The 26,584-nt window shown below is 49.8% G+C and overlaps 1 protein-coding gene across 1 annotated transcript; it reads left to right on the top strand.

The window, feature by feature from the left end:
- The first annotated feature begins 19,049 nt into the window (after positions 1 to 19,049).
- On the top strand, positions 19,050 to 24,833 carry LOC109747804 (uncharacterized). The gene is made up of 2 exons (XM_020306826.4): positions 19,050 to 21,944; positions 24,101 to 24,833. The coding sequence occupies exons 1-2, from the start codon at positions 19,298 to 19,300 to the stop codon at positions 24,499 to 24,501; spliced, it is 3,048 nt and encodes a 1,015-aa protein (XP_020162415.1). The 5' UTR covers positions 19,050 to 19,297; the 3' UTR covers positions 24,502 to 24,833.
- The last annotated feature ends 1,751 nt before the right edge of the window (positions 24,834 to 26,584 follow it).

Below are 26,584 nucleotides of genomic sequence, written 5' to 3'. Positions count from 1 at the left end.
ATGCCTCACTCCCACCACTCTTTTCATCGTTCTCGTACTCGCACACTCCTCCCCCTTGATATAGTATGCCTCTCGTACCACCTCCAACATGCATCCCTCTCTCTCTATCCTTCTCCTCGTGCCTCATTTGCTTCTAACACACACATGCATGTATACCGATCGATCTCCCAACATATACCTAGATCAACTTTAACTACCCCCCCCCATCGATCGACATACCTCACAAGTTATGTCTCTCCTTTCTCTAACAAAGGGCGATTGATCTTCCTATGTAGTTACGTCTGCTTACCACAGCCACATCGCCCCCCCCCTCATCATTCGTGCATGCCTCCTGACCCGTCTCTCACACGCACGTGCACAGACAACAAGCAGCCATCTCCTCTCTTATTGATATTGCGGGCGTGCCCTCCATTTGTCTAGCAAGCCTATCCCACCATTTGTTAGAAGCAACTCCACTACCACCCCCTCCAACACTCTAGCTCTGTGTCTCTCCCAACCTTATTCCTCTCCTGCACATATGCATGGATGCCGATCGATCTCCCTTAATACATGAGGCAGATCGATCTCCTTAATACATGAGGTAGGCCTCTCTCCTCCTCCACACATATACCAGCCATTGTACCTCTATAGTTAATTGGGCCTCCCTCTTCCCCCACCACACACCGATAGTCGAGCGCTGCAGGTAGGTATCCATGCCACAGAGACAAACTGCACATGTCCCATCTCACGTTCCAGTAGGCCAGCCACTCTATATCTTTGACGTGGGCACACACAAATTCGATGGCACTCTTTATCGATCGCGCGCACACACACACATCATCCCTCTCTTTGATTCTATGGACACCTCAAGCCGATGATACCTCCACACTCTTCTCGTGGATCGCCCCCTCTATATATATGTTATATCCAGGACTCTATTTCACACACATTGCATATGTTACATTTTTTGATTGACCCCCCCCCCCAAAAAAAACTCTCAAGAACCCACACACTATATTTCTCTAGGTTTGTATCTCTCTCACACAACCCCACGTAGGTGGTGTACGTATACAAGAAGAGAATAGGTGCACCGTGCACGTACTCACGCTTCGTGCCCAGCCACACCCGCGCGGGTACACGGTGGAGCTCATTTCTTTACGAAATGGCAGCCCACGTGCTAATTTGAACGCCTGTAGCGGTTGTTTACCTAGGGAGGTCGTGTACCACGCATGCACGAAAGAAAGTTCGACTTGACGCGTTGCCGCGTTATTTTTAAATAAAGTTATAGCGCTCAATGGCACGTACACAGAATATAAAACAATTTTTATGGAGAAAAAGGTAGTCCGCTCACTATATACAATGGAGCCTGCCTGCCTGGTTTGTCGCTCTTCAGAGTATCTCACAAGGCTGCGGTGGCCTCTCTCTCTCACCGTTGGTCACTGATCCGACCGCATCCCGTCCGCCGGGGGAAAGGGAGTGCGGTGGCCTCTCTCTCTCTCACCGTTGGTCACTGATCCGGCCGCATCCCATCCGCCGGGGGAAAGGGAGGAAGTGCATCGTTTATCCGTTTGACGGCGCCGAGGCAGCACGTCCCGATCTGCGGTACACGCCGTTCTCTCTGACCAAGCTCCGGCGCGGCAGGGCCTACGCCACCTGCTCGCAGATTCCGCCCGCCGCCGCTCACCTAGTTACATCCCGACGACCTCCAGGTATCCCCTCCGGCCTTGCTCCACTGCCCGTCTTCCCACGTCGCTGCATGTGGATCTTCCATAGTTCTTTGCCCAAAACGTAGCTCGTCCGGCGTACTTTCCATATTGCATTCTTGTCCTCTCACCGTTTTAGACAAACACAACCGTGTTGTTATCTTCCCTAAGGACAAGGAATATGCTTCTTTTTTGTCGTCGCATGTGTCATCAACTGTTATTGGCCAGTAATTGTTTCCTTTCTACTCGTTGCTATTGCGACCTTTTGGTGAACTACACAAATCACTTTTTTCTTAGGAGTGTTTTGTGCAGTTTTACTAAAATGTCACACGGGCAACGTCTCTACATTTCAGTGCGACGGCACAAAGGGAGATTGGTTTTGCTCTATCCTCCTCATCCAACTCCGAGCCTAATCTTCTCCAACTAGTTAGTCTTAAGACAGACTGCAAAGGTGACCGGCTTCTATTTGTGTGTTTATTGTCTCATCAGCAGTCCTCTATTATCGTAATCACACTTAATATCTTTGGAACAGGGACGCTCAACTCTATTTTAGTGGAACTGCACAAAATGATCGGAATGTTGCATGCTCCAGACAGCTACTTTTTTCCCAACATGCCTTGTTGATTTAAAAAGAGCTGGGGGGACGTTGCTGCCAATGAAAGCATGGATAAATTTTAATTTAACACCTTCTCACAACTCTGTCTTCAGTTGTGATGTAATTATTAGCTCTGATCTGCTAATAATTGACATGCATTAGCAAGGAAGTTAGTTTTTTATTGTTTCCGAAAGAGCATCGATGGCAAGACACGCGAAACAAAAGCTGAAAGCTCACACCATTGTACAATTTCATGTCGCTGGAAAATTATTTGTATAGTACGTCAATTATGTAAACAAATGATGGAAGCTTGATAGCATTGCCAGAAGCCTCTTCATCATCCGGGTCCATGTGCCATGCACAAAATTATACTCCTTCGTTCCTAAATATTTGTCTTTTTACAAATTTCAAACGGGCATATTTTAGAGTGTAGATTCACTCATTTTGCTTCGTATGTGTACTCCCTCCGTTCCTAAATATTCTATTCGTCTTTCTAGAGATTTCAACAAGTGACTACATACGGAGCAAAAAGAGTGAATCTACACTCTAAAATATGTCTATATACATCCGTATGTGCCAGTCCATTTGAAATCTCTAAAAAGACAAATATTTGAGTAGTCACTCGTTGAAATCTCTAGAAAGACAAATACTCCGGAGTATATTTAAGAACCGAGGGGGTAGTGCACAACCGCATGGGAGACTCAGCCCGGTCGTTGCACCGCATACTAGTGAGTAATGAGCAGTTAAATCATAGGCCCCACCTTTCCCACTGTAAGTTGCTCTGAAGAAGCAACCATCAATACGCTCTTCTTTGAATCTGCTCATACTACTCCATCCGTCACTATTTATACATCGCGCTTCAGAAAAAAAGAAAAAAATCTGTGGGACCAAGGCGACTAGCGATCGGCCTGAAAAATAGCATTGGTAGTTATAGCACGACATCTATTACTAGAGGGAATAATGCGTACACACATGCATGCAGTGCTTCCACCCCGGGTACACACATGCATGCACTTACTCCACTTCGTAGTAGTACAGTACATGGAGAGAAAATTGTGGACTTGATTGCGGTTACCACGCCCTAATTAATTGAGCATTAAACCAAACGCGTCTAAAGTCTCTCTGGTGGTGGACATGCATTGAGAGAAATGCATCATAATGAAGCGCGCCCTGTAAAATGTGACGGAGGGAGGAGTAGTATGAAGGTGCAAAACCAAGTACGCGTATGGCCAGTCGGTCAACGCACCTCCTCTTGGCATATCACTGACATGTGGGACAGGAGTGTGAGCAAACCGATATCAGTTGACGGCAAAGAGCCAACCCGCCATTCCTTGAGAGAGACGACGAGCGAGAACACACAGACGGGCTCGCACGGAGGCCAAGATATATTCGAGCATGGTTGGTTGATCGATATCATTCATTACATGTTGGGCTGTCGTTTTCCGCCCTTCTACGGAATAAACGTGTACTTTATCAGAGATAAAAAATAAGAGTACAGACGCTCCACCATGCGGTTCTAGTAGTAGTACTACTCGTACTACTGCCCTTGGCTCTTCGCCTCTTCGTGAAGTCAAACAATGATGGTACTCCGCATGTTGGGTACTACAGTGTATGCCTCTGACAATCTGACACCGAATGGACTGACGCATGTCCACCGAGGGTAGGTTGCATTAGTCAAAAGGCGTAAGCGAGCTTCACCTTGTCCTGCAAGCTTCTCCTCGTTCTGCGAGTTGACGGGACACACCAAAAAGTAGTGCTAGTCCATACTCCCTCCTTTTCGGTTAATATGGCTTAATCTTTTTTGCGGGTAAATGAGAGAGCTTTATTCATATATAAGCATTCTTAGGACGATCAGCCAAGACACTGGTCACTAGGAAGCGAGGTACCCCGCAAAAAAAGAAGTAGGAAGCGAGGTGTTTCATCAAGCCAGCTCTCGGCCACATTCAAAGTGCAGCAAGCACGGTTCGCACGAAGATGCGCCGCAAGGTTTGCTGACCTGTTTACATGCTGAATAACAAAAAAAGAGGAAATATTACCGAGCGCTACTATTTGTAACAGGATATGAGCCGGAATTAAGCGAGAATTGTGGCGAGTGTTCCATGCAATCAACTTCCATTATCACATGCGAAAACCCTCGAAGAGAACCAAATGTGTTGAAGATTGCTTTATCACATTTTAAAATTATAATAAGAATGCAGACGCTCCTCCATCCGGTTTCTAGTACTAGTATAGTACGTACCTTTATAGACTATAGTAGTAGTACTAGTAAACTTTGCGCTTGGCTGTTCGCCTATTCGGGAAGTCGAACAATAATAGCACTAGTAGTATAGTGTATGCTTCTGGCAATCTGACACCGAATTAACTGTTGCACGTCCACCGCCTGAGCGAGGGAGAGCTTGCATTAGTCAAAAGTTTCTCCTTGTCCTGCGAGCCACCGCGCGCAAGCTTCTCCCGTCCTGCAACCTTCTCCTCGTTCGGCAAGTTGACGGGACACAGCAAAGTAATGCTAGTCCATACTGCCTCCTCTCCGGTTAATATGGCTTAATTTCAAACGAGATAAATACACTGTCTGTCACTGTATATTTGTAAAAATACGGTCAGTGGACTTCATAATACGCTCATTGCGCTCAATATATATTTTTTTCTGGTGTTTATACGGTCACTAGCTCACCCTGACTGAGTATGTGTGTGCATGCACGTGTAGGTTGAGCACTTGAGCATGACCGTGTGTGTTCCGTCGTGTGCTCTGACATGCATGCATTAGGGCGTCGCGCGCGTTTTTGCGTCCATGTGTACGTGTGACTGTTGCATACACGTAGGGGGAGTACGTGTAGGGGCCACTAAGGAGCAGTCAAATCACACAGTAAGTTAGTCGGAAGAAGCAACCATCATTTCACTCTTGAATGACACGTACGCAATATAAAATGGTTGATATGGAGAGAAAAAGAAAACCACTATATATACACTAGCAGGAGCCTAAGCTACAAGCCTGCTTGCTTAGGTTGCTCTCTTCACAAGCATAGAATGACAGGCCTGATCCTGCAGCTGGGGGAAGGGAACAATGTTCTGCATAGACGCGGTCGACATCGGCGAGGGAGAAAACCCACAGTCGGTGCGTCCCAATCGGGGGTCACCGCGGTATGGGTCGATGCCGCGTCCCAACCGCCCTTCTAGCTACAGCCCGACGTCCCAGGTAGTCCATCTTCCTTTTGGAGCCGGCTTGCTCCACTGCCGTAGCTCCATCTCCATGTCAATCTTTCTCTACTTCTACCGGCTTCTACTTGTGATGAGTTTATGTCTCATGAACTAGTGCCAGTACTATTATTCTAATCACACTTCTTCAATATCTTTGCCATCAGGGATGCTCAGGTCGATTTTAGTGGAACTGCACAAAAGCATCGTATGATCCGAGGGTGCCAGCCGTCTTTCCTTCGACAGGTTCTACCTGGCCAGGAAATTAAATCATGTTTAGGGTTTAAGGTTTAAGTCGTAGTGACCCCATCAGTAGTTTTTCTTTCGTACACGCTCTCACAACTTTTTCCTTTAGTTGTGAAGTAAATATTGGCTATTATCTGTGAATCATTGAGATGCATCAGCATGCGTGTTAGTTTTCCTTTGTATTTGATGGAATTTTGTAACGGGGCAACCTTGGAATAGGAATGAAAATGGAGTGTGAAGTTTCCGTTTTTCCGGAGAAAAAATGGAAACGGAGAGAAACCAACGTTTCGTTTCGTTGGATCGCGCCATCGAGCAAAACCAACATTTAAATCACGTCTGTCGTGTTCGTGTCTCACCCTCCTCCACGGCTCGACCCCACACGGTCGCTCGGCATGCCACTCACTGCAAACCGAGTATACGATAACTTTCCCGCCTGCTTGTCGATGGATCGCGCCATGGAGTACTAGCACTACTGGAAGAGATTGACGAGTTGGGGGACGACAGCTAGCTATAGCACGGACTCCCAAGAACTTTTTACATGCATGTTGTAGCCGGCTATTGCGACCTTTGAACGCAGAGCAGCCGCGTGCACCCGAAAGCGGCGCGGGCGACGCTCTCTCGGCCGGCGCGCCGCTTCAATGCCGGCGCCAGGGAGAGGTCGCGTCCGCTCTGGCCGGGCATGAATGCGGCACTGACCGTTTCAGGTGGGAAGCACACGCGGGTGATGAAGAGGGTTCGGGTTGGTCAGGACCGGCCGTGGTAGCGGTCCGGACGTGCGCAAACAAGAGATGTTGTACGTTAATATTGTTGCGTATATAATTAACAACGTAAATAATGTGCCAGTTGGATGATGGGAGATGGAGATGGAAATGGAATTTTACGTAAACACAGATATGCATGATTATGTCTATGTGTGTGTGCGCGACGACTCTCGCGACCTGGAAGCGGGGGCGTGTTTTTGATCGAGTTTTCTTTCTTGGTACGTTAGAAAATCAGTTTGTCTAATTCACATCTAGATGTTATTTAAGGATATCACATCTAAGCTCCCACAAGTATATAATGTAGCAACAAGAAACAAAAAAAACTAGGAAAAAAAATAGACCACAAACAGAGTGGACATCAACTTAGATGTGACATAACTATGTCACATCTAGATGTGTCCTAGATAGACCCTTAAAAAATGGTCCGCCAGTTTTCGTTTCTTTTTTCTGGGAACGCGCGTATTCTATTTAAAACCACTGCTATGGAGAGATTTTTTTACTCCATTATAGCCTCTTGTTTGATAGAGTTTCTCGCGTCTCACTCTCTCACCCTCTCCATATATGTTACACGCTGGAGGCTCAGCGTTCATTTGCTAGGGTTTGCTATATTCGCAGTCTCTCACCCTCTCTTCACCAGATCTAAACAAGACTGCGTTGGCCTCTTGTCTCTCTCTCCCCCCTCACAACTGGTGAAGGAGGCGTCCGTATCCCGTCGCACCGGGAAGGGGAGGAGGTGCAGCGTTCACTCTATCGCCTTCGGCGAGGGAGGCAATCCACTGCCGGCTGCGATGTTCTCTTTCACCCAGCGCCTGTGCGGGAGGGCCACCGACCCCTTCTTCCTCGCTGCCGGTGGGCAGATCCGGCCTCCCACTGCACGCCTTGCCACATCCCGACGACCCTAAGGTATAAGTTTCTTTGAAACCGTCGTTGCTCTAGCTGCATGTGGATCTTTTTCGATCTGTAGTCGAATCTAGGTCTTGGTTCAAAGAGGAAAGAAGGGTGCGGTGGGCTGGAGCAAGAATCTAGGACGTGCTTCAATGAGGAAAGGAGGGGCGGAAAGTAGTATAGACTGGCTATCCAGTCGCTTTGTAGGTCGAAAAGGGAAAAAGGGGGTAACCCACTACACACATCTGTAAGGAACCGATCTCTTTGTTGAAAAGGGAAAGAAACTTGGGGGTCGGGTAGTTTGTGCAGGACTAGATTTGCTGCCCTCACATAGGAAGAAGGTTCAAAGAGAACAAATATGGGACCAGCGCATATATGTTGCTTGGCTACATACTCTGCATCACCCATTTATACGTGTGGACGCACATGGTGCTGGCATGTCCCATACAACTATTTTGCTGTTGTTAATCTAAGAATGCCGCCGGAAAATTGAAGCAATGCCACTGTTAAAAGTAAATTACATTTTTTTAACGAATGTTGTTTCAAGAGAATGTCTCTGTTAATATGAATCAATGCAACCGTTTTAGAAATGCTACTGTCCTACTTTGTTTTCCATCCAAGATAAGTTAGATGCTTCTTTCTGTCACCGTTTGTTTCATCCTCCTTTATCGGCAAGTAATTGTTTCCTTTTTGCCTTTGTTAAAACAGGGTTATCGATTCAACTTGTTGCTATTGCAACATTTTGCTTCACTACTCGAAACACTTATGTTTTAAGAGTGTTTTGTGCAGTTCAACTTGAATGTCACACCGGTGACTTTGCTTAATTTTGGTGGAACTGCACAAAAGGAGATCGAGATTTGTTCCAGTCTTCGTGGCGAGTTGTTTCAAATCTTGGTCTCAACCACATGATGTGCAGTGTGCTTTGAGATGTTGTGCTACTTGTTTTGGTACTGTTTTAAATAAATGTTGAATTGAAGCTATTGTATTGCTGTCTTTTCCCATTAAGTAGTGAACAAAAATGGGAACAACCCAGACATGATGCTTGTTGCTTTGTTACAACAAATTCAGCATCACCCCCTTTATAAGCCAGTAATTGATGCCACTCTCAGAATTAACTACTAAATCTTATTTCAAAACTGCAACACTTGTTAGGGATTGGCGGGATTACCATTTTTGTGGCCGCATGTTTCATCCTCCTTTATTAGCCAGTAATTGATTCCTTTTTTGCCTCTGTTTAAACAGGGATATCTATTCAACTTGTTGCTATTGCGACATTTTGCTTCGCTACGCGAAACACTTTGCTTGATTTCAGTGCAACTGCACAAAACGAGATTGGATTTCCTATTCGTGTTGGCAGATTCGTATTTTATCTTGTCCGTCTCATGAAAGGTCAGTACAGGCCTTCATCCACATGATTGTGCAGTGTGCTTTGAGATGTTGTGCTAATTGTATTGGTACTGTTTTAAATAAATGTTGAATTGAAGCTATTGTATTGCTGTCTTTTCCCATTAAGTAGTGAACAAAAATGGGACCAACCCAGACATGATGCTTGTTGCTTTGTTACAACAAACTCTGCATCACCCCCTTTATAAGTAGATGGAAGCACATACTGTTGTTGGGGCCACTCTCCCCTGGAACTGTTTATGCTTTTCGTTAATCTAATGCCGCTGGTAAAATTAAGCAATGCCACTCTCAGAATTAATTAACTACTGAATCTTAGTTCAAAACTGCAACACTTGCTAGGAATGGTACTATCCTGCTTTGTAGTTCTTTCTACATGTTTAACCAAGGTATTGTTAAGATAATGTCTCTGTTAAAATGAATCAGTTGCATTGTTTTAGGAATGGTACTTTTCTGCTTTGTCGTTCTTTATACATGTTGAAACAAGGCATTGTTAAGATAATGTCTCAGTCAATATGAATGAATCACACTGATGGAGAATTGCTACTCTCCTGCTTTGTTTCCCATTAAGATATAGTAGATCAGTAGATGCTTTTCTTCTGGGGGTACAAGTCATCAACTGTTATTTCTCAGTAATTGTTTCCCTTATACCTATTGTTGCTTACAAGGATATCAAAATTAAAGCTCGGTTTTATTCCGACTTCGATTTTAGTTGAACTGCACAAAAGGAGCCAATGTGTCCAAGGCAAACTGCTGCATTACTGGGTCGAGTTGGTCGTTCCACTTTGCAGAAAGAAGCAGTCACTGTTTGCGCTACATTACAGAAGGAATGACCGAGAAGCTTTACAGAGTATTATTAGACAACGGTGACATGACTAGTCTGCAGAGACCATTGGCAATTTAACAACACGTGGAGTGCCCTGGGCAAAAAGTGCCCAAACAAGTACAAGAAGCTACGACAGGACTCCACGATCATAGGCATTACATATTTTGAATGGGAAAAGCTTGTCAAAGTTTAATCATTGATGTTAGCAAGAAGACGTTAGTTTAATATATTGGAATTGGAAAACCTTGTCAAAATTTGGTCATTGATGTTAGCCAGAAGACATGCATTTGATATTTTTGAGTGGGACGCCCTTGCTGTGAGCAGCGTCGAGTGTTTTTTCCTATTCCTGTGTTTAGTTTAGAAGTAAATAGTTACTCTGCTGAGATATTCCTGTGTTAAGAGTTTGTTCTGAATATTTTCTATGTAATGCCAGGCCTTGTGTTTGATTGCAAAGTTGAGCTTGGAATGTTGTGGCATACGGCATCACGAGCTGTTCACCGTGCCTCCTGAGAATAATGCTTCCTATTGTTTTGCATGTCGATCTAATGCCAGTGATTTGCTTGTTAAGAAGATCATCCTCTTCTGTTGTTTCCGTGCTTAAGAAGTTCATCGTCTGATGTTTCATTCATAGCCTATACGACAAGTCGAGTAGGTTAGACGTGAAACCATATGATCTTCCGACCAACTCATGATATTAGGCCGTGATTGGATCATCGTTTTCCAACCAAAACCGCTTGTAAAACTGACGCTTGTAAATTAAAGCAGATGGTCTCAGGCGAAGGCACTTGGTTGGTCAATTTCGACTAGTAAAATATCAGAAGTACTTCACACACGATAAAAACGCTAAACGACACTCGGACGATTGCTAATCCAGCCGTTAGCTGCTGTTTCAGCCTTGCCCATGGATGGCATGATACGCACGTCATGCATGTATCGTCTAGTAATGTCGTCCATATAGCAGTGCTCGTAAAATATACACTAGTCTCTCAAATTACACGCGTAACCCGCCGGTTTTACTTACAGACCTCGGGCCCTCGGTTTCATTACGCCTGTATTTTACGCGTTGTTTCCGATGACGAGTAAATTACACTTGTATGTTAATACAGGTTTGAAATAAACCAGACCTCCCAAGCGCGGCCTTACCGTTTCATGCCGTCTTAGTTTCTCGAAGGTGCTCATAGGTGTCCGATGATCCTGGCTTCCTGAATGAGCAGCGGGCGCTGTACCAGACCATCCGTAGGGCCCGCGAGGCCTTCTCCGTTGTCCTTCGAGTTGTTGCGCTCGCCGTGGCGCCGAGCATTATTAACATCGTCAATGAACATGAGGATTCAGGAGATGGCTTTATTTTGACTGGATGACACTAGGGAGCCACTAGGGTCATAGCCGTGCGTACGCAAGTGCCTCCTTATTATGTACAACTATATTTTTTTTTGCTTTCTCCTGGTTTCCTGACGTCACGGTCCCACACCATTGTCAACCTATGTAGTCAATATAAACGAGAGAATTGCACAAGGTGCGGCCGACAGCTGGACCAAGCAGCTCGAGCAGTATTTGTGTTTTTGAGGCGTGAGCACTGCAGAGTTTTTCTTGGCGATGATTTCGTTGTTGTTCAGAGGAGAGCATGGTATTAACTGGGCGGGCTGTGGCCCGTCTAGCCCAGGCCAGATATCCAGCCCAGATACTAATTTTTTCAAGATGAAAATGGCTAGCCCAGCTATACGTCTTTTTGAGGAATACCCAGGCAAGGTCAACTTGTTATTCTCCGCCCCGCTGGGCTGCAAATCTTTCCTAGCAGGGTTGCATTAGGCTTAACAGGAAAATGGGTTTTAAAAAATAATAAATGGGATGTAATTATAAAAACTGGGCAGTAACTATAAAAAATGCACCAAACACGAAATTAGTTTATAAAATATTATTTATGGATTTTGAAAATCTTAAATTTTCATTGTTGCGCGTGCAATGTTTCGTTGGGTTTTTACGTAATACAAATTTATATTTAATCTGACTAGAAATTTCGGGATAAAAATATTTCGGATCCCATCAAAATGTGGGAAATTTTATTGAATTCTGTCTTCAACGGTTGGTTGAAATTATTAATCGTTGTCCTAGCTAGAAAATGGGTTGTACTTTTAACAAACTGTAAATGGGTTGTTGTAAATTCCATTATAATTCAAAAATGGGCTGTACATTCTTACAAAACGCAAATGGGCTATAAGTTCTCTGCCACGCACTTGTGGGCCTACTAAGTGACGCGTCCCTAAAAAAAATAAGTTGACCCGTATGCAAGGCTTTGTCAACTTATTATAGTCAACACACGGTTCTAGCAGCAGTGGCCATTGGATGTCTATCCAACGGATGTCGTGCTTCTTCTTCAATCTCGGACATTCTTAGCTTCGGCCGCCCAAAAAATGATTCCTCCCCCTGACATCTGGGGCGCACCGTTTCGGAGGCTGACCTGTGGGCCTACTAAGTTGGAGCGTACCAAGGGCTTTGTCAACTTAGTCAATATAAACGATTCTAGCTTCAGTGACCGTACGATGTCCATCCAACGGTCGTAGTGCTTCTTCAACCTCTCGTCTTCTTGGTCCAGCCGCCCAAAGCAGCGTCGGTCGTGCCGCCTGCTCCTGCCTCCCGTGGCCGGCTGTGCTGCCACGGAGGCCTCACCGCCCCCATACTACTCCCACCGCTGGCCAGGCCATCCCTCCACTCACCCACACCCCCTGTTATTCTGCGGCGACGGCAACCTCACACCGCAGCCGAACCAGTGAACCCTCATACTCCTCTCCGCGCGGGCTTCCACTGTTGTGTCTTCCCCGGCTCTGCGTCGTCCCCTTCCTAGGCCTCGCCATCGTCCACCGCCCTGCTGCTCTCGGCACGGCGTGGTCAACATGGTCAACGACCGACTTCCATCGGAAGAGTACTGTACGTGCAGAGGCTGACAGCTGGGTCCACGGCGGCCGCAAGGAAGTGCCTCCTTATTACGCGCAAAATAATTATTCCTCCACCTGACAGCGGGGCCCACTGGACGGGCCACCTTATTTCGCAAAAAAAACGTTTCCCCCCTGACTGCTGGGACCCACCGGACGGGCCACCGTATTTCGCGAAAAAACGTTCCCCCCGCTGTCAGCTCGGACCCACCGGAAGTGCCTCCTTATTACGCACAAAAAAATGAATACTCCCCCTGCTAGCTGGGACCCACCTTGGTGGGAGGCTGACTTGTGGGCCTACTAAGTTGACGGGGACGGAGGGCTTTGTCAACTTAGTCAATATGAACGATTCTAGCTCCAGTGACCGTACGATGTCCATCCAACGGCCGTAGTGCTTCTTCAACCTCTGGTCTTCTTGCTCCAGCCGCCCAAAGCAGCGCCGGTCGTGCCGCCTGCTCCTGCCTCCCGTGGTTGGCTGTGCTGCCGCGGAGGCCTCACCGCCCCCTACTATTCCCACTGCTGGACAGGCCCTGCGGCGACGACAGCCTCACACCGCAGCCGAACAAGTGAACCCTCATACTCCTCTCCACATGGGCATCCACTGCCGCGTCTTTACCGGCTCCGCGTCGTCCCCTTCCTAGGCCTCGCCGTCGTCCACCGCCCTGGTGCTCTCGGCGCGGCGTGGTCAACGTGGTCAAGGAACGACTTCCATCGGACGTGGACTGTACGTGGAGAGGCTGACAGCTGGGTCCACGGCGGCAGCAAGGAAGTGCCTCCTTATTACGCGGAAAATAATGATTCCTCCACCTGACTGCAGGGACCCACCGGACGGGCCACCGTATTTTGCGAAATAAACGTTTCCCCCTGACTGCTGGGACCCACCAGCTACACCTTCGCACGCAAGGAAGTGCGTCCGAAAAAAAAAACGATTCACCCCCCTGACTGCTGGGACCCACCAGCTACATCTTCGCACGCAAGGAAGTGCGTCCGGGCAAAAAAACCAAAACGATTCGCCCCCCTGACTGCTGGGACCCACCAGCTACATCTTCACAGGCAAGGAAATGCCTGACAGTCGGGACCCACCTGGTCGAAGCGTACGTAGCATTGTCATTCTGGTCGCGAACGTGTACATACATATATACTGGTCGATGTAGAGGCGCGCACGTGTCGTAGTAGAGGCGCGCACGTAGCATGTACACGTACGTACAGCGGCCAGGGTGCAAGAAAGAAAATACGGCGACGTACGTACATACGGGCAGGGTCTCGAACGCCTACTCACGCATACGTACGGCGAGGGCTCGTGTACATGGCTGGGTCGGAACGGAGAAACAGCGTCGTTGTCGTGTCCATGGGGAGGCAACGGAATGTGTCGTGTTCATGGGGAGGCAACGGAATGCATCGTGTTCATGGGGAGGGGTGTGGCGTACCGCAAAACGGAGGAAACGGACCTCCTACGGTCGAAACGGAGGTCCTGTTGATCGGGAGGAGTGTGGCGTACCGCAAAACGGAGGAAACGGACCTCCTATGGTCGAAACGGGGGTCCTGTGATCGGGAGGGGTGTGGCGTACCGCAAAACGGAGGAAACGGACCTCCTACGGTCGAAACGGGGGTCCTGTTGACCGGGAGGGGTGCGGCGTACCGCAAAACGGACGAAACGGATCTCCTAGTCGAAACGGGGGTCCTGTTGATCGGGAGGGGTGTGGCGTACCGCAAAACGGACGAAACGGACCTCCTACGGTCGAAACGGGGGTCCTGTTCATCGGGAGGGGTGTGGCGTACCGCAAAACGGGACTCGACAGGATATTGTTCATCTCCACCGTCGACCTCCTCCAGCCTCCACGGGCTACCGTCGACCTCCTCCAGCCTCCACGGGCTCCTGTTCATCCAGCCTCCACCGCGCGCTACTCCACCGGCTACTGTTCAACCACCCCGCCACGGGCACCCCTCCATCGTCTACTATTCATCCAGCCCTCCACACCACGGGGTCCTGTTCAACCACCCCTCCACGGGCACCCCTCCATGGTCTACTGTTCATCCAGCCCTCCACACACGGGGTCCTGTTCATCAAGAGGCAACGCCACCGCTCACTGTTCATCCAACCCCCCCCCCCCCCCCGCAACGCTCACTGTTCATCCAATCGATCGGCTTCAGTTAGCAGCAGTAGCGAAGGAATCGCTCAATCCGGTTCAGTTAATAGCCATCGATCGATCGCTCGGGTTCAGTAACGCGTAGTCTGCAGTGCAATCACTCGGGTTCAGTTAGAGCCCAACGCCTCGCTCGGGTTCAGTTAGAGCCAACGCCTCGCACACACGCGCGTACGTGTACGAGAGAAACACGCATCGCTCGGCCCCCGACCTCCCACCGTAACCGGGAACTCCCCGAAATTTTCCTCCCCCTCGCTTCTACCACGGCTTTTTCCGTCATGGACGGCCCAAAGAATGTCATGCAGCTGCGTCTCCGGCCCGCCCAGGACGAAAAGCCCATTTGCTGTCATGATTTTTTGTCATAGAAGTAGGAGCCCACCACATCTATGATGATACCGGGTTTTGTCACAATTATTGTCATAGAAGTGTCATATGTATGACAGAAAAAAAATTCGTTCGGCCCAAAATGTCACGGATGTGTCTTTTTTTTTTGTAGTGTGTAGTCGTACGTCTTCACGATCCGCCCGATCAAGTACCGAACGCACGACACCTCCGATTTCAGCACACGTTCAACTCGATGACGTCCCTCGGACTCCGATCCAGCCGAGCTTTGAGGGAGAGTTCCGTCAGCACGACGGCGTGGTGATGATGATGATGTTCTACCGACGCAGGGCTTCGCCTAAGCACCGCTACGATATGACCGAGGTGGATTATGGTGGAGGGGGGCACCGCACACGGCTAAGAGTTCCAAGGGATCAATTGTTGTGTCTATGGGGTGCCCCCCTCCTCCATATATAAAGGGGGGAGGAGGAGAGGGCCGGCCAAGGGGGTGGCGCGCCCTAGGAGGGGGAAACCTACTCCAAGTAGGTTTTCCCCTCCCTTTCCTAGTCCAAGAAGGAGGGGGGAGGATGGAGTGGGAGAGGGGAAAGGCAAGGGGGCACCGCCCCCCCCCCTTCCTTGTTCTATTCGGACTCAAGGGGAGGGGGCGCGCCTCTTGCGCTAGCCAGCCCCTCTCTCTCCACTAGGGCCCAACAAGGCCCATTAGTTCCCCCCGGAGGGGGTCCGGTAACCCCCAGTACTCCGATAAATGTCCGAAACCTTCCGGAACTTTTCCGGTGTCCAAACATAGTTGTCCAATATATCGATCTTTACGTCTCGACCATTTCGAGACTCCTCGTCATGTCCGAGATCACATCCGGGACTCCGAACAACCTTCGGTACATCAAAACACATAAACTCATAATATAACCATCATCGAACTTTAAGCGTGCGGACCCTACTGGTTCGAGAACTATGTAGACATGACCGAGACACGTCTCCGGTCAATAACCAATAACGGAACCTGGATGCTCATATTGGCTCCCACATATTCTACGAAGATCTTTATCGGTCAAACCGCATAACAACATACGTTGTTCCCTTTGTCATCGGTATGTTACTTGCCCGAGATTCGATCATCGGTATCTCAATACCTAATTCAATCTCGTTACCGGCAAGTCCCTTTACTCGTTTTGTAATACATCATCCCGCAACTAACTCATTAGTTGCAATGCTTGCAAGGCTTAAGTGATGTGCATTACCGAGTGGGCCCAAAGATACCTCTCCGACAATCGGAGTGACAAATCCTAATCTCGAAATACGCCAACCCAACAAGTACCTTCGGAGACACCTATAGAGCACCTTTATAATCACCCAGTTACGTTGTGACATTTGGTAGCACACAAAGTGTTCCTCCGGTAAACGGGAGTTGCATAATCTCATAGTCATAGGAACATGTATAAGTCATGAAGAAAGCAACAGCAACATACTAAACGATCAAGTGCTAAGCTAACGGAATGGGTCAAGTCAATCACATCATTCTCCTAATGATGTGATCTCGTTAATCAAATGGCAACTCTTTGTGTATGGCTAGGAAACATAACCATCTTTGATCAACGAGCTAGTCAAGTAGAGGCATACAAGTGACACTCTGTTTGTCTATGTATTCACACATGTATCATGTTTTCGGTTAATACAATTCTAGCATGAATAATAAACATTTATCATGATATAAGGAAATAAATAATAACTTTATTATTGCCTCTAGGGCATATTTCCTTCAAATACAGCGACAATAAGCTGCATTTTTAAAAATATAGGAAAATTTAGCAGTAGCGCTTTTCATAAGAAACACTACTGCTACTTACTATTATGAGTAGCGTTGGTTCCATTCGAGCGCTACTAGGGATGGCAATGGGACAATCCCCTATGGGGATACCTACAACATACCCATCCCCATGTATTCCCTATCATCCCATCCCCATCCCATTTACATGACTGAGGATGAAATTTCCCCATACCCATGCCTCACTGGGGAACGGGGCCCCATTAGGTTCCCCATCCGCATAAACAAATACTCATATACATAATATGACACCCTATAATCAACATACAGAAATGGTGTTTCCATGTCCTGCTAATGCATATCTAGGTCGTACTGACTTCTTGGTTATGGTGGCAGCTGAGGTGAGGACGTGAGATAGGTTTAAGGTTTTTTTCAGAGTTTTTTTTGTTTTCGCAAGTTTGTTTGTGAATATTTTAAGGTTGACCGCAGTGTCACAGCTACTAACCGGGTCCCCGATGGGTATTGGGTCTGGGGAATAGGATATCGGCCCCATCCCCGTTGTACCCTATGGGGAATAAATTAGTTTGGTAAATATCCCCATGGGGATGTTTTTCGTCCATCCCCACCCCCTAATAGATGAAATCCCCATGGGTTTGGCGGGTATGGGGCCCCGTTGCCATCCCTAAGCGCTACTGCTAATTAGGTAAAGCAAGTTGGCTGTAGCGCCTTAGTGGTAGCGCTTGTACAAGCGCTACTGATAGGTATATATCCAGCGCTACTGCTAAGGTTTTCCCTACTAGTGTTGAGGCCTAAAGAGCCGGTTTTCAATGGTTTTTCAGGGTTTTTTTTTCTTTTTCTTTTTTTTTCTCATTCTCTTTTTTTCATTCTTCATATTCGTCTGTGTTATTCGGTTTTCTTCCTTTTTTATTTTTCTTTTTTCTTCTCCATTTTTTGTTTTTCTCATTCTTTTTTGTTTGTTTCTACGGTTTTCAAATTTTTTTGTTTTCTTTTCTTTTTTCGTACATGTCAAAAACATTTTTTGTAACAAGTGATCAACATTATTTGTATACACATTCAGTATTGTCCGAACGCTATTTCAACAGTTTTTTAAATACTTGTTCACTATTTTAATAGTTATTCAACTTTTTTTCAAATACTTGTTCAACATTTTTAATACTCGTTCAACATTTTTCATATACTCGTTAAACATTTTTGAAGTACCTATTTAACATTTTCAAATTTTTGTTCAATATTTTTCATATACTCGTTCAACCTTTTTTAATATCTATTCAACATATTATAATATTTGTTCAACATTTTTAATACTTATTCAACATTTTTCAAATTCTAGTTTAATATTTTTTTTAATACTTATTCAACATTTTTTAAAATGTGTTTTAAGAGTGTTTTTTGTAATATATGCATATATATGTAGAATATTTTGAAGTGTATAAAGGGTACAAAAAATGAGAACAGAAAAAAAAAACAGGTTGTGGCTCCCGCACGGCTGGGCCGACTCATCCGGGGCTCGCCCCGACGCAAGCGCACCCCGTTGTCTCGCTTAAAACAAGACACAGGGGCGCCCTTAGATTCCGCTCTCATAATACATATGATATTGTAGGTATTTAAACTTCAAGAGTGGGTTTTCGGGGGTTAAGTTGTGGGAACGAGATAGAGTTGCTCTCAATTACAACCAAGAACCACATGGCATATGTGGTAAGCTATCATGAAAGAACACCTAAAAAATGACTTGCCCAAAACCTTCTTTCCTTGTACTGCTCCGGATCCTACTTCTTTTATATGAAACTCCGGAACCTATTGGCTGGCACAAATACACATATTGGACACACTGGAGTAGTTTGATTGCTCTCTTTCATCATTGCCCAAATTCAATCACGGGCCCTGTAGTCGGACGGAGACCAGAGTGCATTTCCCTTTTTCTGTCGGGCGCCATGCCATAATTGCCCGAAACCTTTCTAAATACTCCCCAAAGCTAATGGAATAATTTGTTGGGATTTGTTGATAAAAACGCCAAAGCTGGAAACTCCCCATCACTTGCCACGGCTGCTTCCTCGCCCACTACAAGCCTTTAACAGTTAGTTTCTCTGCTCCGAAAGATAAAGCAAAAAGAGAAGCAAGAGAGGGATGCACAGGACCAGAGAGATGAGGAGAAGATAGAACACAGAGACACCCAAAGCAGGGCCCGATGCACTGGACACCCTTCTCCCACAAGGCATAAATAGCTCAAAAGACAAAGCCATTCTTGACACACAGAGAACATATTCCCCTCCCCTTCAGTGTGAAGCTCACGCCTCTCGCCTCCATTTTCATGTGAAGCTTCTCAAGATTCTTGCATGCCTTTGCCGTTCCCTCTATCTACCCATCTACCACCTCTCTATCTCTGCATCCACCCGTTTATCTGTCTCTCCAAGTCTCTATAAGCTCACTGAAACAGCAGCAATGGCATTGCCAATGGCTGCGTATTCTAGCTAGTTCCTCACCACATTTCGCAAGCTGCAAGAATTGTAGGCCAGATGAAGGCTCTTCATCCTTTTGCCTTGCTCCCCTTCTTGATTTTTCTTCTACTATCCACCGATAATGCCAGTGGCTATGGACATGGCGAGGCGTTGCATGGAGATGCGCTGGCCTTGCTCTCCCTCAAGGCCTCCCTCAGCTGCCGCCCCCACGTGCTGCGCTCGTGGCTGCCGGGCAATGTCGCCTCGGTGTGCGAGTGGACCGGCGTCCGCTGCGCCGGCGGCAGAGTGGTCTCCGTCGACATCGCCAACATGAACGTGTCCACTGGCGCGCCCGTGACGGCCGAGGTGACTGGGCTCGCCGCGCTTGCGAACCTCTCCCTCGCCGGGAACGGCATCGTGGGCGCGGTGGTCGTGTCCGCCCTCCCGGAGCTCCGCTACGTCAATGTCTCCGGCAACCAGCTCGGCGGCGGCCTCGACGGCTGGGACTTCCCGTCGCTCCCCAGCCTCGAGGTGTTCGACGCCTACGACAACAACTTCTCCTCCTCGCTCCCGCCCGGCGTGACGGCGCTGGCGCGGCTCCGGTACCTTGACCTTGGCGGCAATTACTTCTCCGGGGTGATACCCGCGTCGTACGGCGGGATGCTGGCTCTGGAGTACCTGTCCCTCAACGGCAACAACCTGCAGGGCGCCATCCCGCCGGAGCTCGGCAACCTGACGAGCCTCAGGGAGCTCTACCTCGGGTACTACAACGCATTCGACGGCGGCATCCCGGCGGAGCTCGGCCGGCTGCGCAACCTCACCATGCTGGACGTCTCCAACTGCGGCCTCACCGGGAGCATCCCGTCGGAGCTCGGCGGGCTCGCCTCTCTCGACACGCTGTTCCTCCACACCAACCAGCTGACGGGCGAAATCCCGCCGGAGCTCGGCCACCTCACGGCGCTCACCAGGCTGGACCTGTCCAACAACGCGCTCACCGGCGAGGTGCCGAGCACCCTGGCGTCCCTCACCTCGCTCCGGCTGCTCAACCTGTTCCTCAACCGGCTCCACGGCCCGGTCCCTGACTTCGTGGCCGCGCTGCCGCTGCTGGAGACGCTGCAGCTCTTCATGAACAACTTCACCGGCCGCGTCCCGGCGGGCCTCGGCGCCAACGCGGCGCTCCGGCTCGTCGACCTGTCATCGAACCGGCTCACCGGCATGATCCCCGAGATGCTGTGCTCCTCCGGCGAGCTGCACACCGCCATCCTCATGAACAACTTCCTCTTCGGCCCCATCCCCGGGCCGCTCGGCTCGTGCGCGAGCCTCACCCGGGTCCGGTTCGGCCACAACTACCTCAACGGCACCATTCCCGCCGGCTTCCTCTACCTCCCGCGGCTCAACCTGCTGGAGCTGCAGAACAACCTGCTCTCCGGTCCGGTCCCGTCGAACCCGAGCCCGACCCTAGCCGGTTCGCAGCTGGCTCAGCTCAACCTGTCCAACAACCTGCTGTCCGGGCCGCTGCCTGCCGCGCTGGCCAACCTCTCCGCGCTGCAGACGCTGCTGGTCAGCAACAACCGTCTCGCCGGCGCCGTGCCGCCGGAGGTGGGCGAGCTCCGGCTGCTCGTGAAGCTCGACCTCAGCGGCAATGAGCTGTCCGGGCCGATACCGGAGGCCATCGGCCGGTGTGGGCAGCTCACGTACATTGACCTCAGCACCAACAACCTGTCTGGTCCTATCCCAGAGGCCATCGCCGGGATAAGAGTGCTGAATTACCTCAACCTGTCGAGGAACCAGCTCGAGGAGTCCATCCCCGCGGCGATCGGGGCGATGAGCAGCCTCACGGCGGCCGACTTCTCCTACAACGACCTGTCCGGCCAGCTGCCGGACACGGGCCAGCTGAGGTACCTGAACGAGACGGCGTTCGCGGGCAACCCGAGGCTGTGCGGGCCGGTGCTGAACCGGCCCTGCAACATCAGCAGCGACACCGGCGGGTCGACGGCCGTCAGCCCGCGGCGGGCGACGGCGGGGGACTACAAGCTGGTGTTCGCGCTGGGGCTGCTGGCGTGCTCGGTGGTATTCGCCGTGGCGGCCGTGCTGCGCGCGAGGTCGTACCGCGGCGGGCCGGACGGCGCGTGGCGGTTCACGGCGTTCCACAAGGTGGACTTCGGCATCGCTGAGGTGATCGAGTGCATGAAGGACGGGAACGTGGTGGGCCGCGGCGGCGCCGGCGTGGTGTACGCGGGGCGGGCGCGGTCGGGCGGCGCGATCGCGGTGAAGCGGCTGAACGGCGGCGGGCGGCACGACCACGGGTTCCGCGCGGAGATCCGGACGCTGGGCAGCATCCGGCACCGGAACATCGTGCGGCTGCTGGCCTTCTGCACCAACGACCGGGAGGCGAACGTGCTGGTGTACGAGTACATGGGCGGCGGCAGCCTCGGCGAGGTGCTCCACGGCAAGGGCGGCGGGTTCCTGGCGTGGGACCGGCGGTACCGGATCGCGCTGGAGGCGGCGCGCGGGCTCTGCTACCTGCACCACGACTGCAGCCCGATGATCGTGCACCGCGACGTCAAGTCCAACAACATCCTCCTCGGCGACGACCTGGAGGCCCACGTGGCGGACTTCGGGCTGGCCAAGTTCCTCCGCTCCGGCTCCGGCGGCGGCGCGGCCAACGCCGGCGCCTCCGAGTGCATGTCCGCCGTCGCCGGGTCGTACGGCTACATCGCGCCAGGTACGTTACATCCGTCCACACTGATTGCCAGCATTTCACGTCTCGTTACATACACATGTGATTGTTTTTGTCTCTAGTCGCATATCGCCTTGCCTGCCTATGAGGGGTCAATCAGATTTGGTTTAGGATCCATCGGTTTTTCGAGCTCGTCTGCTTGTCGCCATCTTGCACGGTGGGCATGGGGGCTGGCCCCTCTCTCTGGGCAATGGGACCTGCTGCTCCGAAGTCAATAGCCAGTAGTACGACATAAGGACAAGTGAACGTCTGATTAGGTTTGTCGCGAGTTAAAACCTTCACGTACGATTGACCACATGCACGCAGATAGATAGTGATAGTGGTTAGTACTAGTATGTCTCATTGTCTGCCTCACTGTTTCAGATCAATCCGCACGGGAACTTTTGGTCCCAGTACGTTTACGCTTCGAAATTAAGCTTTATACTAGGATGTTTTTTCTTTCAAATCCTTAGTAGGAGTACGTCTTCTTGGGCGTTTTCCTCTTCTTTTCTTTTTTGAGAAAATATGTCAGCTCGGGTGTGTAGTTTTGAAATGGGGAGACGAGAGGGTATGGCCGAGGGCTACTTTGAGCCGCGGCTGTCCGTCCGGTCCGGTCCGGTCCGACTCTGTGTATGCACATGACACGCAGTAGCAGTACAAGGCCATCCGATCCGGTCTGACTTTACACCACATCAGCAGCGGCAGCACTGCGCGCGCCGGTGGGCCCTCGGCGAAAGCGGCCGAAAAGGGGTCCTCTGCTCAGGCTCGCACTCGAGCACCCAATTATTTTCTCGCGGGACCCCGCGCGATTGCGACCACACGATGCCGCCTTGTGGGCGCGTCCGGACACCGTCTGGCCAACACAAGTCGCAAACCCGACACGCCCATCCCATGCATCGTGTATGCCAAAAAACTCCGTGCCATCCCGAGACGCCCACCGCCCCAGGACGCGGCCGGACGACGGCCGGCCGGCCTGCGTGCACTCTCCCGTGTACCACAGCGCGTAGCGTAGCGGGCGAACGTACGTGTGTGGACCGCTCGTGTCAGGCCGTGCCAGTGCGCCAGAGTAGCAGCATCGGGCATGGCAAAAGGGAGTTTGAGTTTGAGCCCGCCCGATCTTCTCGTCACCCGTATCCCTCTGACACGGTAATTTTCTCGTAGTAGTACGAGACTTCGTCAGCCTGGTGAGGTCTGGAGCAGTAGGATACGGACCCCATATGACACGGCAGGTTTTTTTTTGAGAAAAACATGACACGGTAGGTATTATTGGGTACCAGCACCAGCACCGGCTGGTCCAGCACGGCCCTTTAGGTCAGGATCGACTTGGTTGCGCTGCTATATCTTTGACCGGCATGGGACATACTCACTCCGGTAAAAAGCCTCGTCATCCTCCTGCTCCTGCTCCTGGGGCCTCGCCAAAGCAGCCTCCCGCTTTGCCGCTGTTACGTCGCCAAAGCCAAAGCCGGAGCCCCCCAACGGGACGGCACGGCACGCTGTTCCTACGCTTTCGAACGGCACGGGCGCCCTCACTGTTACGGTCACGAAGTTTGTATAGGTTTTCATCTCTCCCACTCTCTCTGCTTTTCCTTTTTGCTCTTCCGGGTTTGGGATTTGGCAAGATCTCAGGGCAGGCATGGGCTGGATTAACTGACAGAACTCCTCTTCTTGATCCCGGCGAAGAATTTTCCTTGGATTTGACGAACTTGGTGGAATATACTATGTGCATATGTATGGGAGAGATTCCGGTGGATCTGCAAAGGGCAGGGCAGGCGGTTCCTCTTGGGATTCGTCGCAGAATGTTGTACGCACTTGCCTCTGTCCTAGGCGCACATAGCCAGTTTCTGTGCTATTCAAATCAGCAGCGTAGCACAGGCTCACTTTTCCTAGCATGCCATGCTCACTATTCCAGAATAAGCTAGTTCTTGAACATAATTTACAACCATCGCGCTTAGATTTGAGATCAGACTGGTAGTATTATCTTATATGATCAGTGCGCTGGTGCACGTTGAGAACAGTCCTCCTAGGTTTACGTTCCTAGCTTTCTCCTTTACCCATTGATTTAATCATTGTGTTCTTTGACGAGAAGAGAAGTTACACTGCTTGAAATATTGCCATAATAATGTGATTAGCAGGCTTGCTAAGTGTGATCGTGTTTGTTGCAGAGTACGCGTACACCTTGAGAGTGGACGAGAAGAGCGACGTGTACAGCTTCGGCGTCGTCCTGCTGGAGCTCGTCACCGGCAGGCGGCCGGTGGGGGACTTCGGCGAAGGGGTGGACATCGTGCAGTGGGCGAAGCGGGTCACCGACGGCCGGCGGGAGAGCGTGCCCAAGGTCGTCGACCGCCGGCTGAGCACGGTGCCCATGGACGAGGTGTCCCACCTCTTCTTCGTGTCCATGCTCTGCGTCCAGGAGAACAGCGTGGAGCGCCCGACGATGAGGGAGGTGGTGCAGATGCTGTCCGAGTTCCCCCGCCACGCCTCCAGCCAGCCCTCGCCGTCGTCGGCGCCGGAGCCGGAGAAGGAGCCCAACTGCTACAAGCTGTTCCCGGATCTGCTGAACTAAGTCCGGCAGAATAAATCAAGCAGCAAATTGACGTTGCTACTACAGAGTACTCAGGGCTGAATTACAGCACTACTAATTGGGGCTAGCATTCTACAGTTCTTGGGTAGATCGACAGTGAGGGTGACAGGAGACGGGGAAGAGCAATAAACATGTAACTTTGTTTTTCCCCTTCTCATCTTCTTTTCTACTATATCTTCTTTTCTTTTCATCAAAGGTGTATAGGGTGTGATCATATGCTACTACCATCTAGGGGTTTGTGCTGTCCAATGTAATAGTCATCTCCATCATGGCTTTGGCCCTTTGTAATCTCCTGGTAATCTTCAGCCACCATCCATTGTCATCTCCTTTACTCCAGTTCTTGTTTATGCTGAAATGTGTACTACCAGTACTACTCCACAGCTTTTTGTATTACTTGAGGCAATTTTGTCATGTGAGGGTCTAGTAATCATCTGTTCGAAGATTCTTGACTGAACCTTTGGTTTCATGAAAAGTAAGAAACGAAAAGGGGGGAAAATAGTAGCTTGACAGTCTTTGAAAACATTTCGATTCCCAAAGCTTAAAGCATCCAGATAGGGACTTGAATAGCACAGCTTTATGGAAATAAAGGGGGGTCAAAAATATGGCGAAAAAGAATTTTCAAGAGCATCATGGGTCGATGATGCATGGTTTCAGGGCTTACAGTGTCAGTAGCAAGAAGTCATGAAAGTAACAATTGCACTGATCACATATACCTTTAATCATTTAGAACATAGTACAAGGCAAAGATGCATAATATAATGTTCCAGATGTTAGCCAATTGTTGTAGCACCAATCTGTGTCTTGAGAAATAGCAAAGCTGCATTTAGCTAAGAAGTACTCCCTCTGTTGCAGCAGAGGTGTATTGTAGTACCAATTGTTTGTCCATTTACAGTAGCAGTAGCAGTAGGAGTAGTAGTTGTAGGAGTAATTTACTGTACTGTATACTGAACTTGCAGTACACTCCTGTTGGAAATTACTGGAACTTGCAGTACACTCCTGTTGGAAATTACTGGAACTTGCAGTACTCTAGTGTTACCGTAATGGAACTGGAGCAATTTACTGGCATACTCCAAGTATATTACTCTAAGTGGCTTTAGAGCATCTCCAACGGCCGCGCTAAACAAGCGTCGCGTCGCAAATTTGACCATTTTAGTGCGCGCGCAACCGGTAGAGTGGTTCCAGTGGGCGCGCAATAACCGCGCGCGCGGCATATGAAGTTGGGCGCGCGGTCCGAATCGCCAACTCGCGCTGTGTATTTGGGGCGCCCGCTTTCGCGCGCGGCATACACGAGCGCTCGCGCCGCACTCTCTCCTCCCCGCCACCTTTGCCCCGCGCGCGCCGGCGCCGGCGAACTGCACCCGATGGACGCACGCGCCGGCACCCGCTCACCCCATCCTACAGCCGCGACCCCTGCACCGCCGCCGCCGCCGCAAACCCTAGCGCGGGGAGCGTTGGCCTCGCCTCCGCCGGAGCTCCTCTGAGCATCGGCCTCGCGCGCGGCCTCTTCATGCCGCCGCGGATAACCTCGGCGGCATGATTTTGAACTTGTGGGCATGAACTTTTATTCATCAACTTGTTTGTGTGAAATTTATATGCCATGTTCATTGTATTTTGAATGTTTGAAATTCATTTGTGTCCAAAATGCAATATATGGCAATGCCCCGGCGAGTCGCGCGCGCTGCATTTTAGCGCGGCTGTTGGAGTCAGCGCTGCCGGCCGCGCAAATCCAGGTGAAGGGCGCGCGGAAAAGTGGTTTTTAGTGCGCGGCGCGTTGGGCGGCCGTTGGAGATGCTCTTACTGTATGTGCAATATCCTCGGGTATAGTGCAAGTTACTCCAATACCAAAATACTCTTGATTAGTTACTTTAAGTGCAATATGCTGGAGTAGCATATTTGTTTAACTGTAAGTGCAATATCTATTGTGGCTTTACTTGTACTGACATTCCTAGCTTTACTTGCAAGTTCGCAACAAGTTTGTACTCCTGGAGTATGTGCAAATTTATAAGTGCTCAGCTAAATTTTGGAGTATTTGTTCAGTTCTGGAAGTAATGTTCTCTAAATTCAG

This window comes from Aegilops tauschii, chromosome 4 (genome assembly GCF_002575655.3).
Source record: "Aegilops tauschii subsp. strangulata cultivar AL8/78 chromosome 4, Aet v6.0, whole genome shotgun sequence".
Classification (NCBI taxonomy): Eukaryota; Viridiplantae; Streptophyta; class Magnoliopsida; order Poales; family Poaceae; genus Aegilops; species Aegilops tauschii.
The sequence above is the reverse complement of the archived record's forward strand: the minus strand, read 5'-3'. Positions and strand labels throughout refer to the sequence as shown.